The sequence below is a fragment of the Pan troglodytes genome, chromosome 5, assembly GCF_028858775.2.
Source record: "Pan troglodytes isolate AG18354 chromosome 5, NHGRI_mPanTro3-v2.0_pri, whole genome shotgun sequence".
NCBI lineage: Eukaryota > Metazoa > Chordata > Mammalia > Primates > Hominidae > Pan > Pan troglodytes.
The window spans coordinates 50840356-50855688 of NC_072403.2; the positions used below are offsets into that span (position 1 = coordinate 50840356).

The 15333-nt window shown below is 37.6% G+C and overlaps 1 protein-coding gene across 23 annotated transcripts in view; it reads right to left on the reverse strand.

The window, feature by feature from the left end:
* SUPT3H (SPT3 homolog, SAGA and STAGA complex component) overlaps nt 1–15333 on the reverse strand; it is a 557558-nt gene that overhangs the window by 132827 nt on the left and 409398 nt on the right. For all 23 annotated transcript variants that reach the window (XR_680802.5, XR_010158028.1, XR_002944240.3 and 20 more), the window contains 3 exons: nt 13274–13349; nt 6032–6144; nt 4846–4953 (listed from right to left, as the gene is read on the reverse strand). Coding sequence is in view for 19 of the 23 variants with exons in the window: in XM_054685865.2 (XP_054541840.1) it covers nt 4846–4953; nt 6032–6144; nt 13274–13349 (297 nt within the window). In the remaining 4 variants the exon portion in view is untranslated. The remainder of the gene's footprint in view (nt 1–4845; nt 4954–6031; nt 6145–13273; nt 13350–15333) is intronic.

Consider the following 15333-nt stretch of genomic DNA (forward strand, 5'->3'; position numbering starts at 1 on the left):
ATGACTGAAACACCAAAAGCAATGGCAACAGAAGCCAAAATTGACAAATGGGATCTAATTAAACTAAAGAGCTTCTGCACAGCAAAAGAAACTACCATCAGAGTGAACAGGCAACCTACAGAATGGGAGAAAATTTTTACAATCTACCCATCTGACAAAGGGCTAATATCCAGAATCTACAAAGAACTTAAACAAATTTACAAGAAAAAATCAAACAACCCAATCAAAAAGTGGGCGAAGGATATGAACAGACACTTCTCAAAAGAAGACATTTATGCAGCCAAAAAACACATGGAAAAATGCTCATCATCACTGGCCATCAGAGAAATGCAAATCAAAACAACAATGAGATACCATCTCACACCAGTTAGAATGGCAATCATTAAAAAGTCAGGAAACAACAGGTGCTGGAGAGGATGTGGAGAAATAGGAACACTTTTACACTGTTGGTGGGACTGTAAACTAGTTCAACCATTGTGGAAGACAGTGTGGTGATTCCTCAAGAATCTAGAACTAGAAATACCATTTGACCCAGCCATCCCATTACTGGCTATATACCCAAAGGATTATAAATTATGTTGCTATAAAGACACATGCACACATATGTTTATTGTGGCACTATTCACAATAGCAAAGACTTGGAACCAACCCAAATGTCCAACAATGATAGACTGGATTAAGAAAATGTGGCACATATACACCATGGAATACTATGCAGCCATAAAAAAGGATGAGTTCATGTCCTTTGTAGGGACATGTATGAAGCTGGAAACATCATTCTGAGCAAACTAATGCAAGGACAGAAAACCAAACACCGCATGTTCTCACTCATAGGTGGGATTTGAACAATGAGAACACTGGGAGACAGGGTGGGGAACATCACACACCAGGGCCTGTTGTGGGATGGGGGGAATGGGGAGGGACGGCATTACGAGACATACCTAGTGTAAATGATGAGTTAATGGGTGTAGCACACCAACATGGCACATGTATACATATGTAACAAACCTGCAGGTTGTGCACATGTACCCTAGAACTTAAAGTATAATTTAAAAAAAATTTAAAAAATAAATAAATGCAAGCAGAATATTGTCAAAAAAAAAAGAAAAAAAAGAAAAAAATTGGATAAATTAGGCTTCATCAGAAACTTAAAATTTCTCAGCTAACAAACTGAGAGAAAAATACGTGAAAAATATGTGTTTGATACAGGACTGTTGTCACAAGATATGTAAAGAACTACAAACTGGTAATAAAAGTCAGCCCCTTTGCCTGCAAAAAAAAAAAAAAAATGGGTAAAGGATTTGAAGAGACACTTCTCAGAGTAAGATACATAAATGGCCAATCAATACATTAAAAAGTGCTCAACCTTATCAGTCATCAGAGAAATACACACTTAAACTGTTATCAGAAAATATCCACTAGAATGGCTAAAAGTAAAAATGACAATGCCAAATGTTGATGAAGCTGTGGAGCAACTGGAACTCTAATACACTGTTGGTGGAAGTATAAAATGGTACAACCTCTTTGGAAAAAAAGTCTGTTTCTTTAAAAACCAAACACATGCCTAACTCTATGACCCAATAATTTCATTCACTGCCATCTACCTAAGAAAAACAAAAGCATTTGTCCTTCCAGACTTGTACAGTAATATTCATAGCAGGTTTATTCATAATACCTCAGAAACTGGTGACAGTCCAGATACTCACCAACATGAGAATGCATAAACTGATATGTTCAAGGAAGTCTGTTCTTTCTTTATGGAGAAGTACTTTTAAATAGTTGAAGACTTATCTTTCATAGCCTCTTCTCTTTAATGGTCAAACACCTCAAGTTCATCCCAGCAGTTATTACAAGAAATGTTTTTCAGTTTCTTCAGACACCTGCCCCCTTTCCCATTACTCTCCTTTAGACATGCTCCACTGTGTCAATGTCCATTCTATAGGATGATGCCCAATACTAAAAAAATTCCTTATCAGTCACATCACAATATTGGCTCCTAAGAAATTCACAGGCAAATAAAAATCTCAAAATCATTTTAATGTATGGTATTATTAATCTACATTTTCCTCATTATCAATCATACCAACTGCACTACTGGCCCACAATTCTTCATACTGTATTTTAAAAAATAGCCGAGCATAGTGGTGTGCCTGTAGTCCCAGCTACATGGAAGGATGAGGCAGAGAGATGGCTTGAGTCCAGGTGATCAAGGCTGTAGTGCACTATGATCATGCCTGTGAATAGCCACTGCACTCCAGCCTGGGCAACATAGAAAATCTAGAAAGTTAACTTGAATTAATATTAAACTTGCTAATCTAGTAAGAACCCAAGCTTAACCAGCCCAGTTCCTTATATGGTTAGTGCTCAAGAATGATACCTCTTAAAATAAAATGCACTGTGTATTAACCCACATCTTGAGTTTCCAATTCTAATCCACTGTACATGGCACTACCATTTGGATCTTAAAACACCCTTTTGAACTCCTCACCCTTCAGCCAAGAAACCATCAACAATTCATTCCTTCCTAACTCTAGCAGTCTAAGACTCTATATAATCTGAGCCTTAATTTTCTAATCCAAATGCCTACTATTCCTCTTTAATGAACCTTAATCCTTGAATATTTTAAACAGCATTGGGTTTTTCTCCTTCTAAAATGGTACTTATGCTGTCTTTGAGTCCTAGAGTATTATCCTAACTTCTACCTTATCATAGTCCTATTTTTCTTTTAACCTTAGCTTTCTCTCTAAAGTCTTCGACTGCAACTAGAGAAGGTTATTTCGTTTTTTTAAACTTCTGTATTTTCTGTCTGAGTCACTCATTTGGAAACCAGTATATGCCATCTTAAACTGTTTTTTCAATTATTTGCTTATTTGTTTTACAAAATATCGTGTCTCCCTGAACAGAGATCACATCAGTCTCCAGAGCCCCACTTTGGACTCAATTTGGTATAGTATTTGATGTACAGGCCCTTGATGTTAGCTGCTGATTTTGTCAAGTGATAAAGGGCAGGAAGGAAGACTTCCAGTCTCTGAATATTCATCTTGACTACCAGTCACAGGAGAGGAGGGGTGTCTGCCAGCCAGAAAAAAGTTTGAGGCTTATACTAACATATTTTGTCAGGAGGCTCTCTGACACTCATGCTCCCACCCCCCAGAGAGCCCAGGAAATCCAGCACATATAGGATATTCCTCTCAACTGCTGGGTAGCTGGGAACAGCGGCTGCGGTTGCTGAGCAGTTGCCTAGGGCAGCTTGGCCACCCTGGAGAACCAAGAAAAGAGGGGAAATAAAGAGTTTTCCTAGGCATGCAAGCAATCACTTGAATGTTAAAAGAAAACTAGGCCCGTTGTGTTCACAGTAAATTTTCTCAATTAGAAATGTTATGACAAATCTGTCTGATGTTAATGGAAAGCATACTTATACACATATTCATAAAGTGAACAAACATCAAAGACATTTTAAAGGGTTTTTTTTGACATCATAATTTGGGTTTGTAACATAAAGAAAACAAATAGTGATTAATCAACTAAGTAAGCTTTAGGGACTTTTGTATGTTGACTGATAATGATATATGACCTTTTCTAAGAAAAAAATGGATTTTTAATGGGCATAAACATTTTAATCCCTATTTGGTTTCCAAGCCAATTTGATTTTCCAAGGGGCATAAGAAAATGTTAAATTGTCCTTTTGTTTGTAATAAGATGCTATATGGGCATATATGTTAACATATTTTCTATGTATCCTAGAGCAGAGAAATTTAAACCTAGGGTCCATAGGGTTCACAGATCCCTTGGATCCACAGAATGGCTTCAGAATGTCTCTGAACAATCTGAAACTGTAGGCAAAATTTGTGAATGTGTTTATAGAAAAAGGGTTTATAGTTTTCATCAGATTCTCAAAGGGGTCTGTGACCTAAAGAAGATTACAACTACTTCTTAGAAATGATTTGAACCACTATCCTTGCCTATAGATATTTAACAAGGAGTAGAAATGTGTAATCAAGGTATGGCTATAAAACAGAGCTTAGCCATTTTCAGGTTATATATTTCAACCAACTTGATCCAAAACTTACTTCACAACTCTACATGTAGATGCGAACTTAACCTTCTTGCTGTCTTATCTATGGATATTCGATTGAATTACGTGAAACTGCTGTTTTTGTTAGTGAAAAGGGTCAAATATTGGCAAATACATTCAAGACACTGCAATACATTTCTGGTTTTGAGGTAGATGCTGTTTACAGAGGATATTCTGTATACTAAAAGTGGTGCACAGTTATTATACAGAGCCTTAAAATTGGAAAGAAAACTTTACGGTTCCCATAGCAAAGCCAGATCAGAAAAGAATATAATTTTCACATAGTACGGGCAATCTAAAAACTCAAGATGAATGAAGACAAGCTTCTTTAAATCATTTTTAGAGATGAATCAATAATTGAAATGGAAAGTTATCAATAAATGCCAGGGATTATTATGTGAATAATAATGATAACCCTCTTATCTTTTGAAGCACAAAGAAATAAATGACTTTTCCAACATTACCTAAACCAGTTTTTCATCTCCCATAAAAATAAGAAATGCCTTGCAACTATCCCTTTCAATGAAGGGCTAGGAAAGCTAAGTGAAGCAAGAAAAACGTGAAAAAAGTCATTGTCTTAAAGTGGACTGTCAGGGCCTGGCACACAGTAGGTGCTCAATTAAATACTTATTTGAACGTCTAATGTATTAAGATTCTTTGACTGAAGGTTATACACTCCTGCATAATCTTTATTAAAGAACCACTAATGTAAATACCAGATATGTGTCAAAATTCACAAATGTTTTAAGACAGATTTTTTTTGTACTTACCTCAGCAGAGTTGTGATACTGAATGAAGGTTGCAGAAATGGCATGGCTGAAGGGGTCCCCTGCCTTGGTTACCATGTCTTGCCTCACAAGAAGAGCCAGATCCACTAACTAGAAGATCAGAAGAATGAAAGTCACATAGCTAGAAATAATCATGAATGCCACTGAAGTGGCAAACCTAAAAGCAATACATGCTGAATGTTACTGATAATCCTGCTTGCCTAAAAATCTATATTGTAGACATGAGCACACACTTTCATTGACTGGTGAATGGACCTAGTCATGATATATTCTGACTTTTTAGGAGAGTAGTTCTCAAAATTTATTTCACAGTCACTAGTGCAGATTTCTGGGCTTTAAGTCCAGAGATTCTAATTCAGTAGGTCTGTTTTAAGCATATAGTCTAGGAATTTGCTTATTTTATTTTATTTTATTAATTTTTGAAACGGAGTTTCACTCTTGTTGCCCAGGCTGGAGTGCAATGGTGCGACCTCAGCTCACTGCAACCTCGGTCTCCTAGGTTCAAATGATTCTCCTGCCTCAGCCTTCCTGAGTAGCTGGGACTACAGGCGCCCGCCACCATGCCCGGCTAACTTTTTTTTGGTATTATTAGTAGAGATGTGGTTTCACCATATTGGCCAAGCTGGTCTTGAACTCCTGACCGCAGGTGATCCACCCACCTCGGCCTCCCAAAGTGTTGGGATTACAGACAAGAGCCACCGCGCCTGGCCAGAATTTGCATTTTAAACAAGAACCAAGGAGATGCTGATGCCTGTGGTCTAAAGACCACATCTTGAGAAAGTCTTTTAGAGGGCGAGATTCCAGACCCAGAATTTGGTAAGTACTCCTAAATTCTCACATATGTAGAAAGGTGTTTTTCAAAGCTCAAAAATAATCTCTAAACAAGGCAGATGTGGACTTGAGTTCAATGTCAAGAAAAAGCATGCAGGGATTCCATTTCTCATTAAGATAAAGGTACAGGAAACTCTTTTTTATCCTAGCATCCACTTGAATTGAGGATGCAGAGACACATAACTGAACTAAATTTTAGAAAATGATATAAATGCCACAGGAGAGAATTCATGGCTGTTATTACTGGTAGAGCAGCAGGGAGAAGAAGAATTGATCATGGGCAGAGATAAAGAAAAACCAGCCAGTGTGGCCCGATATGACAGATTAGAATTCTTACCTGTGCCACAGTTTCATACGCTAAATATGCTAAGATTTCCATTGCGACAACATTGGGTTTTATCTCCATACTGCTGCAGTCCAACCAGTCTCGAAATTTGGAAGCTTTTTTGGCTGGCCATTTAAAAAAAACAAGTGCAGAAATTTTAATTTTTAAAGTGTTTTAATACTGCACATTACTATCACAAAATTTAAAAAAGTATACTCAGAATTGTACACAAAAAATAATGCACATAAAATGCATAATTAATGTCTAGATATTCTGGCCCCAAGAAATCCAAGTTTTAACTCTCAGTTATAAGGCAACACAATGGTTGTTTTCAACAACTCTCTTACGTATTTGGGTCTTTTATTTTACACCTATGCTATATGACATAGTATATTAAAGCATTTAATGTTTAATACTTCTCACACTGTCAGATTTACCATTGGCTACAGCTCATGTTACAACAAGAAGTCAGAAGATGTTCTTGTCTGATGTAACCTTAATTTACTCATATAGACAGAAAATCTTGCAAGAAGGAACCTGTGATGAAAAAAGAAACATACAGAAACTATTGCTAATACTTTTCAAAAATATTCTCTAGTCTCAGAAGAAAATGGCAGATAGCAGGCAGGATTAACTTGCAGCTCCCACTTGGATGGGTAGAGCAGCACGTGGAGACCCACACTGTGAACTTTTGCTCCAAGAACTACCGTAGGAATATACCAGGAAAGCCAAGAGCCACAGACCCCTTGAAGGAGGTGGATCACCGCTGCAGGCTCTGTGGGACGCAGAGGAACTGTGAGTAGGCTTGCTTTCTCAGCTAGGAAGCCGGTAGCCTGGGGAAAGTTCTCAGCCCTGCTCACCAGCTGCCTGGAAATAAAGTTGGTGCTGTTACGGGCAGAGGGCATGGTGGAGTGAGACCGGCCTTTCGGGCTGTGGGCTGCATGGGAGCTGGGTGAGGCCTGCGGCTGCTGGCTTTCCCCCACTTCCCTGGCGACCTGCGTGGGGCAACAGAGGCAGCCATAATGCCCCTGGCAACGTAACTCCCTTGTTCTAGAAGCCACACCCTCATCCCCCACAATAGCCGCAGCAAGCCCCGCCCACGAAGAGTCTGAGCTCAGACATGCCTAACGCTGCCTCCAGCTCATGGCAACCCAAATATCCTATACTCTCACTTATAACTGAGAGCTAAACTATGAGGACGCAAAGGCATAAGAATGATACAATGGAATTTGGGGACTCAGGGGAAAGGGTAGGACGGGGGTGAGGGATAAAAGACTGCGCATTGGGTACAATATGCACACTGCTTGGGTGATGGGTGCACCAAAATCTCAGAAATTGCTACTAAAGATTCATGTAGGCTGGGCGTGGTGGCTCACGCCTGTAATCCCAGCACTTTGGGAGGCCGAGGCGGGCGGATCACGAGGTCAGGAGATCGAGACCATCCTGGCTAATATGGTGAAACCCCGTCTCTACTAAAAATACAAAAAAAATTAGCCAGGCATGGTAGTGGGTGCCTGTAGTCCCAGCTACTTGGGAGGCTGAGACAGGAGAATGGCGTGAACCTGGGAGGCGGAGCTTACAGTGAGCCGAGATGGAGCCACTGCACTCCAGCCCGGGCGAGTGCGAGACTCCGTCTCAAAAAAAAAAAAAAAGATTCATGTAACTAAACACCACCGGTTCCCCCAAAAAACCTACTAAATAAATACGTTTAAAAAAAGTGTCTAGGTCGGGCGTGGTGGCTCACGCCTGTAATCCCAGCACTTCGGGAGGCCAAGGTGGGCAGATCACGAGGTCAAGAGATGGAGACCATCCTGGCCAACATGGTGAAACCCCATCTCTACTAAAAATACAAAAAATTAGCTGGGCGTGGTGGTGCGTGCCTGTAGTCCCAGCTACTCGTGAGGCTGAGGCAGGAGAATTGCTTGAAACCGGAAGGCGGAGGTTGCAGTGAGCCGAGATGGCGCCACTGCACAACAACAGCGAAACTGTCTCAAAAAAAAAAAAAAAAAAAGTGTCTATTACCAGAATGGCTCAAAGTTGTAAATTTAAAGTTAAATAAACTGACATCTGGTCTAATCTAAGCCTGTGGTTACATTTTTTCTGATTATGAAGATGTCTAAATTCTTAAGCATGACTCAAAACCATCCAGACTGATTCCAAGCAGCCTTTAGGATATTTCCCTATTAAACCATCACCTGGCCTTGAATCTTTTCCTCTGTGTGTCTACTCCTACTCCTTTCCTTCCATGGAATGCTCTGCCATCACTCTTCTTCATTCATATGAATCTTGATCATACAGGCCAAAGGTATACTTCCCTACTCTAGCCATTTATTGAACACTGATACCATCAGATATTCTTTCACAAATGCTTATAATTTCTTAAGCCATATTACAAATTTTTGTGGGAGAAGACCATGCCTTATGTCTCTGCATGTGTAATAGTACCAAGCATATACAGAACCAAGCACATATGTAACCTTTAGTTAAATATCTCTACACTGCCACAGTGCTAAGCAGTCTAATTTGATATAGGGACTTCATTAGACATTATTCATTTAACTAGTAACCTAGAGGGAAAGATTGATAGTGAAGATTTTATGAAATCTGTAAGATTTTCTTTATAATCCACTGATTATTCTTTTGATTAATCTGGCCCCACAGGTCTATAAAACACTTAATAGTAACTCAAAGCATGATATTTTGATCCTTCTATATAGAATCTTCAAGGATTCCACATACAGAAGAGTTCTCTTTTAAATAAATCATGGAAAACATTAAGTCCTGCTATCGAAGCATATACCCAAAGCTGTCAAATATGGCAGAATTATGATAATCCCCCTTAAAGCTATCTCCCCAAAGTAACAAATCTTCCAAATACTTTCTGACATACAACATTCCATCTAACTAGTATGCTGCGATAGCTCACAAACACTTGTTTAACATCTGTGGAATACTTCTGAAGTTAAAGTTAACAGGCAGCAATTTGGCAAGATCAATGAGATGTACATTAATCACTTACCTCCTTGACAGATCTTTAGGACAGAAACAGATATTTTGTGACTGTGCTCTAAACAGTTGATTTTAAAAGTGAGGGAAAGGATCATTATTAATATTCAGTTGGATCTATCCACATAACAGAATTAGCTTCCTTGCTAGACTGTAACCACCGAGAATGCAGGGACAAGGACCATATATCTCCAACTGTATCCCTAGCACCTAGAATACTGCCTGGCATTAGCAGACTCACAAGAAATATTTCCAGAAGAAATGAATAAATGAATGAAGTATTTTTTAAATAAAAGAGTAGAGTCCAAACTTTTCTATTCATCAAAAGACATGCATAGAAGTCCAAAAACCACTTGGGTTATTGCTGTTCCACCAAGTGGTGGAGATTCTTTGAGAGCTAATTCCTTCCCTGTCACCTGGAGAAGGATGGCTTTAGAGCCTGACCCTTCCAAGGTATTGTTGGTTCCAGCAAAAGAGGCACAGATAACTCTAGTTAAGACAGTTTGTTTTCATCAAGAGGTGAGAGGGGCCTCAGAATAAACAAGTTCCTTCTCCTTCGCCCCTCTTCCCAACGTATCAGGAGAAACAACCTGGAAATTGACTAACAAACAGAATCCTGAGCAATGGTCAAAAGTTCCTAGGATTATTAGCTTTGTAATACTACCTGGATTTTCAGCCTGCGCTGAACTTAAAAAGCAACTTTACATGATAATTTCATATGGAAATTTAAGGTTAATCTCACATACTTTTTATCTTTCTTATCAATGATCACTAACAAAATTTAAGTTTCTTGCAATAGTCCATTCTCTCATGCCTGCATACTAGTCAGTGATTTCTATCCCATCCCTTCCCAACAGTCTTTCCACTCCCAGTCCTTTCCTTAGGGTCCTCTGGAATGCTCATTCCACTCAGAAGAAACTACTTTGCAACTTCAACCTAATTGAAAATAGCCTTCTTCAGAGGGCATGGTTTTCCCTGGAAACTTCCCTAGCAGGAGTTCCTTATTCCTTTCCTTTATACATATTTATGAGCAACTACTTTGGCCAGTGTGTTCATTTCCCCATATAAGGGGGGACCTGGCGTCAATGTCTTCATTCTCTTAGTTTCTTCCACAGGAAACACACATAATAAGTAGACTGACAGCAAACTTCTACCAACAACAGGGGCCAAAAGACAAGTGAATCATGTCTTAATAAGTTAACTATCAGCTTACTATTTCCTACCCAACTAAACAATCATTTAAGTATGGGGGCAAAATAAAGACATTTAAGAAAAAAAATGGGTGTTTTTAAATTTGTACAGAGCTGTAGGAAAAAATGACATTAGGCCAAGAAGGAAAGTTTAAGTACTTATCAATGTTTTTTTTTTTTTTTTTTTTTTTTTGAGACGAGTCTCACCCTGTCCCCCAGGCTGATAGTGCAATGGCACGATCTCGGCTCACTGCAACCTCCACCTCCCGGGTTCTAGTGACTCTCCTGCCTTGGCCTCCCAAGTAGCTGGGATTACAGGCATGCACCACCACGCCTGGCTTGTTTGTTTGTTTGTTTGTTTGTATTTTTAGTAGAGACAGGGTTTCACCATGTTGGTCAGGCTGGTCTCTAACTCCTGACCTTAGGTGATCCACCTGCCTCGGCCTCCCAAAGCGCTAGGATTACAGGCATGAGCCACCGTGCCTAGCCAAATATTTAACAATTTTAAAAACTTTAAGTCATGGATGTATATCAAAAAAAAGATAGCAACTGAAATAGTACAAAGAGAATATAGGACTTACAAACTAGCAGAGGAAAAAGAAATGAAGAAAACCCAATCAACATAGAAATACAACATAGAAAAGGAGGAGAAAAAGCAAATTAAAAAGCACAGAAATTTAAAACACAAGACAGCATATACAATATCAGTAATTAAATCCATATAAATTAAACTAATCAATTAAAATACACAGAGCCTCTCTGATTACAAACAAAATCTAAATAAAACCAAATATAAAATAAAAAGTTGAAAGTAAAGGACTGGAAAATAATTTATCAATTATACATTTTAACTATAGATTATAAATTTTAATGATTTAAATTATTATAAATTATTCTTTATGATTATGAGCTTTGTGTGTCAATAGTAATATCAGATTTTAAAAGACTTTAAGAGAAATAACTCTCTGACTTATATACATATGAAAACAAAAGACTGAATTGTGAATTAGATTAGTGTGCCGATGCTACAGCTTACCCTCAGCCTATAAAGTTACAGACTCATTATTTTAAAATGTACCAGTAATTCCAGGGATGGCTATGATCAAATACTTAAGAAGATACATACGGCAGGACCACAATTCCTGTATCTTGGTAATTTATTAGAAGGAGAAGAATGAAAAGAGCATAACACTCTGACGAGTGCAGGAATAGCTTCTGAATTTGCTGACCCACGTGGATTAAAGCATTCTCAACCACAGTATTTTGCCATATAAAACAGATTTCCCCACCAAGGTTTCATAATAAAACACCTATGGGCACCATATATAAATAGTTTTAAATGACCAAGTCCTTCCACTCTAAAGAAAAGAAAATTAAACATAATACACTGTTTATACTATAGTTATTTTATACAGAAAGGGAAAATATTATTTTTTTAATCTACTATAGTTTATTATTGAGTTAAAAACAAAACATGGGCCGGGCACAGTGGCTCACCTGAGGTCAGGAGTTCAAGACCACCCTGGCCAACATAGTGAAACCCCGTGTCTATTAAAAATACAAAAATTAGCTGGGTGTGGTGGTGCATGCCTGTAATCCCAGCTACTCAGGAGGTTGAGGCAAGGAGAATCACTTGAACCCAGGAGGAGGAGGAGGAGGAGGCTGCAGTGAGCCGAGATCGCACCACTGCACTCCAGACTGGGCAACAGAGTGAGATTCCATCTCAAAAAAAAAAAAAAAAGAACAAAAGCAAAACAAAACAAACAAAAACAAACAAACAAAAAAACATGAAGTAACTGAAAATCTGATTTTCAAAGAGAAGGCATATTAGGAGACTTTAAGATTATGAGTTTTAGTGTGAAAGTAGTATGTCTGTTCCTTTAAGTGAATTAAATTTAAAATATAATTTAAAAAAATAGTTCAATTGCACTAAATGTTACTTTATAAACTGGAGGTTGATACTTATAAAGACTTGAATGCCATTTTTAAACCTAAAAATTACAATACAAAACCTTTCATTTGCTGAAATTGCCATGATCTGAAGTGCCATTTACTTAATGCTTCACAGATGTACGATGCCAAGTTGTTAGTCAAATTGGAAAGTATATTTAGTCAGAAAAAAAAAATCTTCCAAAACATGTTTTCCTATATTTTACTGACATTTACATGGGATACTATGCAATGTGTCATTTATTTGCACTTTATAATCTATAAATGAAGCTCTCCCTTTCTTTTTCCAAATCAAATATGCTGTTATTGTGACCACATAATAGCTTTCCATTTAAAGACACCATTGTTTCTATAATCCCTCAGACCATGGTCATGTGCTACTTTGTCATATTTTTGACTGGACTTTTCATCACACTTTCTTCTTTGACCTTTACCCCGAGAGCCTTAGTCACAACTGAAACTTTGCTGTAAGGATGTTTTGCTACACAATCTAGCTCACTATTACGAGTCATTATACACTTTCAATAAGCTGATGTGCAGTGATGTGAAAGTACTAATTTTACCACGAGGTTACTAGTGTTACTAGAGCATGTACTAATAAATTTGGCTAACACTGAATACATGCCACGGTAGGAGGTTAGACAAAAATGGAAGAGACCAGTGATATGTTCCTTTGTGGTAATGAGTATACATAAAGGAAAATAATTAATATTAGGGTCCTTTAAATGTCATGACTACTATTAGAGTCCATTATGGATCAAATGCAATCAGAAATACTAGTGTAAATATGACTAGGAAACTAGAAATTAAAATGGAAATATTAAGACAATGGAATTTTTATGATTAAAAGTACTGTAAATAATTACCATTGCACTCTGTATATTACCAGCACCACTTAAGACCTCTTAATGTTATTAACTGCAAAGCAGTACAATGTAGGAAAATCGTTTATAGGCTCCCCACAATGTAGAGGTTGTTTGTATAGCACTTACAACTACACATATATTAAATCCACCAATTTCTAAGAAACAGATCCTGTCATACTTTAGTACATCTATAACACAAATCTCTTATGCATAAAATTAAGCAAAGTTAAATAGTTACTTACAGAAACTTAATTGTCGACTTTCACAGAATTCTGCATATTGAGCTGAATCCATAATTCGAGTTTGTCTTTCTGCTCTCTAAAAGATAAAAATACATAACATTTTTTAAAGCAAGCAGATTATTATATATGTTTTCACAGCTTAAACTTAGAATTGAAGTACCATTTTCCTTTCCTTATTCCAGGTGAACAGGGTAATACTACCACATAGATCATGATACATAAAATCACAATAACTAACACTAGTTGTGAAGCTGGTGTCTTTTGGAAATAAAGTTTAAATATTACTTTCTGCTCCTTTGTTATTGAAACTAAAACTAAAGGACCTCACATCTAAATTTTCTCACTTGTATCATCCTTTTAAAGAAAAAGAAAATGATGAGGGAATAATAAACCAAACAGAAAAACTGTTACAAATATTATTGTCAATCTGCTTTAAAGCTGTGATGTTCAATATTAAACAAGAATCAGTGAATGGAATCCATATATTCCCTTTCAGTTAGAATCTGGGGCCACAGTTGACAAATCCATATTTTAGATTGCAAGAAAATAAAGAAAAAGGTAAACACAATACAGATCCTTTAATCTGAGTCCAGGTATGATTCACTTGGTATAGTTTCATTTGTGGAGTTTTTGATTCAGTATAGCAGATGTTTACTGCTTCACTGTCCCACAAGAGGTAGGATAATTATAATTCATCCATAGTTTGGTGGGAAAGAATATGACCACTTCCGCTTCCTTGGTAAGGAGAGCATTTTGAAATGAGACAGGCTGGTACTTCTTGGAATGAATTTCTGCCCAGCGAAGAAAAAAAAAAATCCCTGAGATTTAATTTTTTTTTTCTGTTGTGGAAGAACTTTCAGCAAGTTACCTTTACCATCGTTGTTAGAGCACATAAGTACCATTTCTTCTAATGTCTGTGGATGTTTTTGTATTTTTGAAATAGAAATTATTCTTTTTTCTTTTATTTGTGTGAGTAGTCCATTCCAATGATAGGTCAGTTGATGGAATGAATAATGGTGTACTAACTGGAGCTTAATAGAGAATATAGATGGGGCAGTAGGAGTTAAGGTAAAAATTACTAGTCACTACTGTGGTTCCTTCTAAGACCAATGACTGTTTTTCCCCTTCCTTATTTTCTGTCTCCCTTTTTTCTTTCTCTCCCTCTCTCCCTTCCTTCATTCCTTACCTCCCACACATCCACATACTCACAAATCCAAGTCTATCTTGGTTATTTACCCACTAGGTTCAAGTATCCTTTTTGGGCATATACAAACATTTTATATATATATACATATAATGTATATATGTATGTGTATATATATACACATATAAAGATAAATATATAAATTATATATGTACACATATATACACATAAATTTCTTTTTTTATATATATACACAAACACACATATATGTATATATGTATGTACACATCTTCTTGTGCATGTGTCAGAAATATCACGTCTCGGCTGGGTGTGGTGGCTCACGCCTGTAATCCCAGCACTTGGGAGGTCCAGGCAGGTGGATCACTTGAAGTCAGCAGTTCGAGATCAGCCTGGCCAACATGGCAAAACCCTGTCTCTACTAAAAATACAAAAATTAGCTGGACATGGGTCTGTAATCCCAGCTACTTGGAGGGCTGAGGCAGGAGAATTGCTTGAACCTGGGAGGTGGAGGTTGCAGTGAGCTGAGATCACGCCACTGCACACCAGCCTGGGTGACAGAGTGAGACTCTGTCTCAAACAAACAAACAACCAACCACACAACCACGTCTCCTTAAGAGTATATTATTGGGTTAATTTTTATTTACTTGGAAGTATTTTTTGATATTTAAATGCATGATCTAGTTTTAGCCCTCTTTTTAATGTATCTGACACATGACTCAATAAATGTTTCCTGATGAAAATAGGAAGCAAGAAAGGGAGAATTTATTTATGTGTTTTGAACATTACAAAAAAAGTTGCAGCTGGGCACGGTGGCTCATGCCTATAATCCCAGCACTTTGGAAGGCTGAGGCGGGTGGATCATGAGGTCAGGAGATTGAGATCATCCTGGCTAACA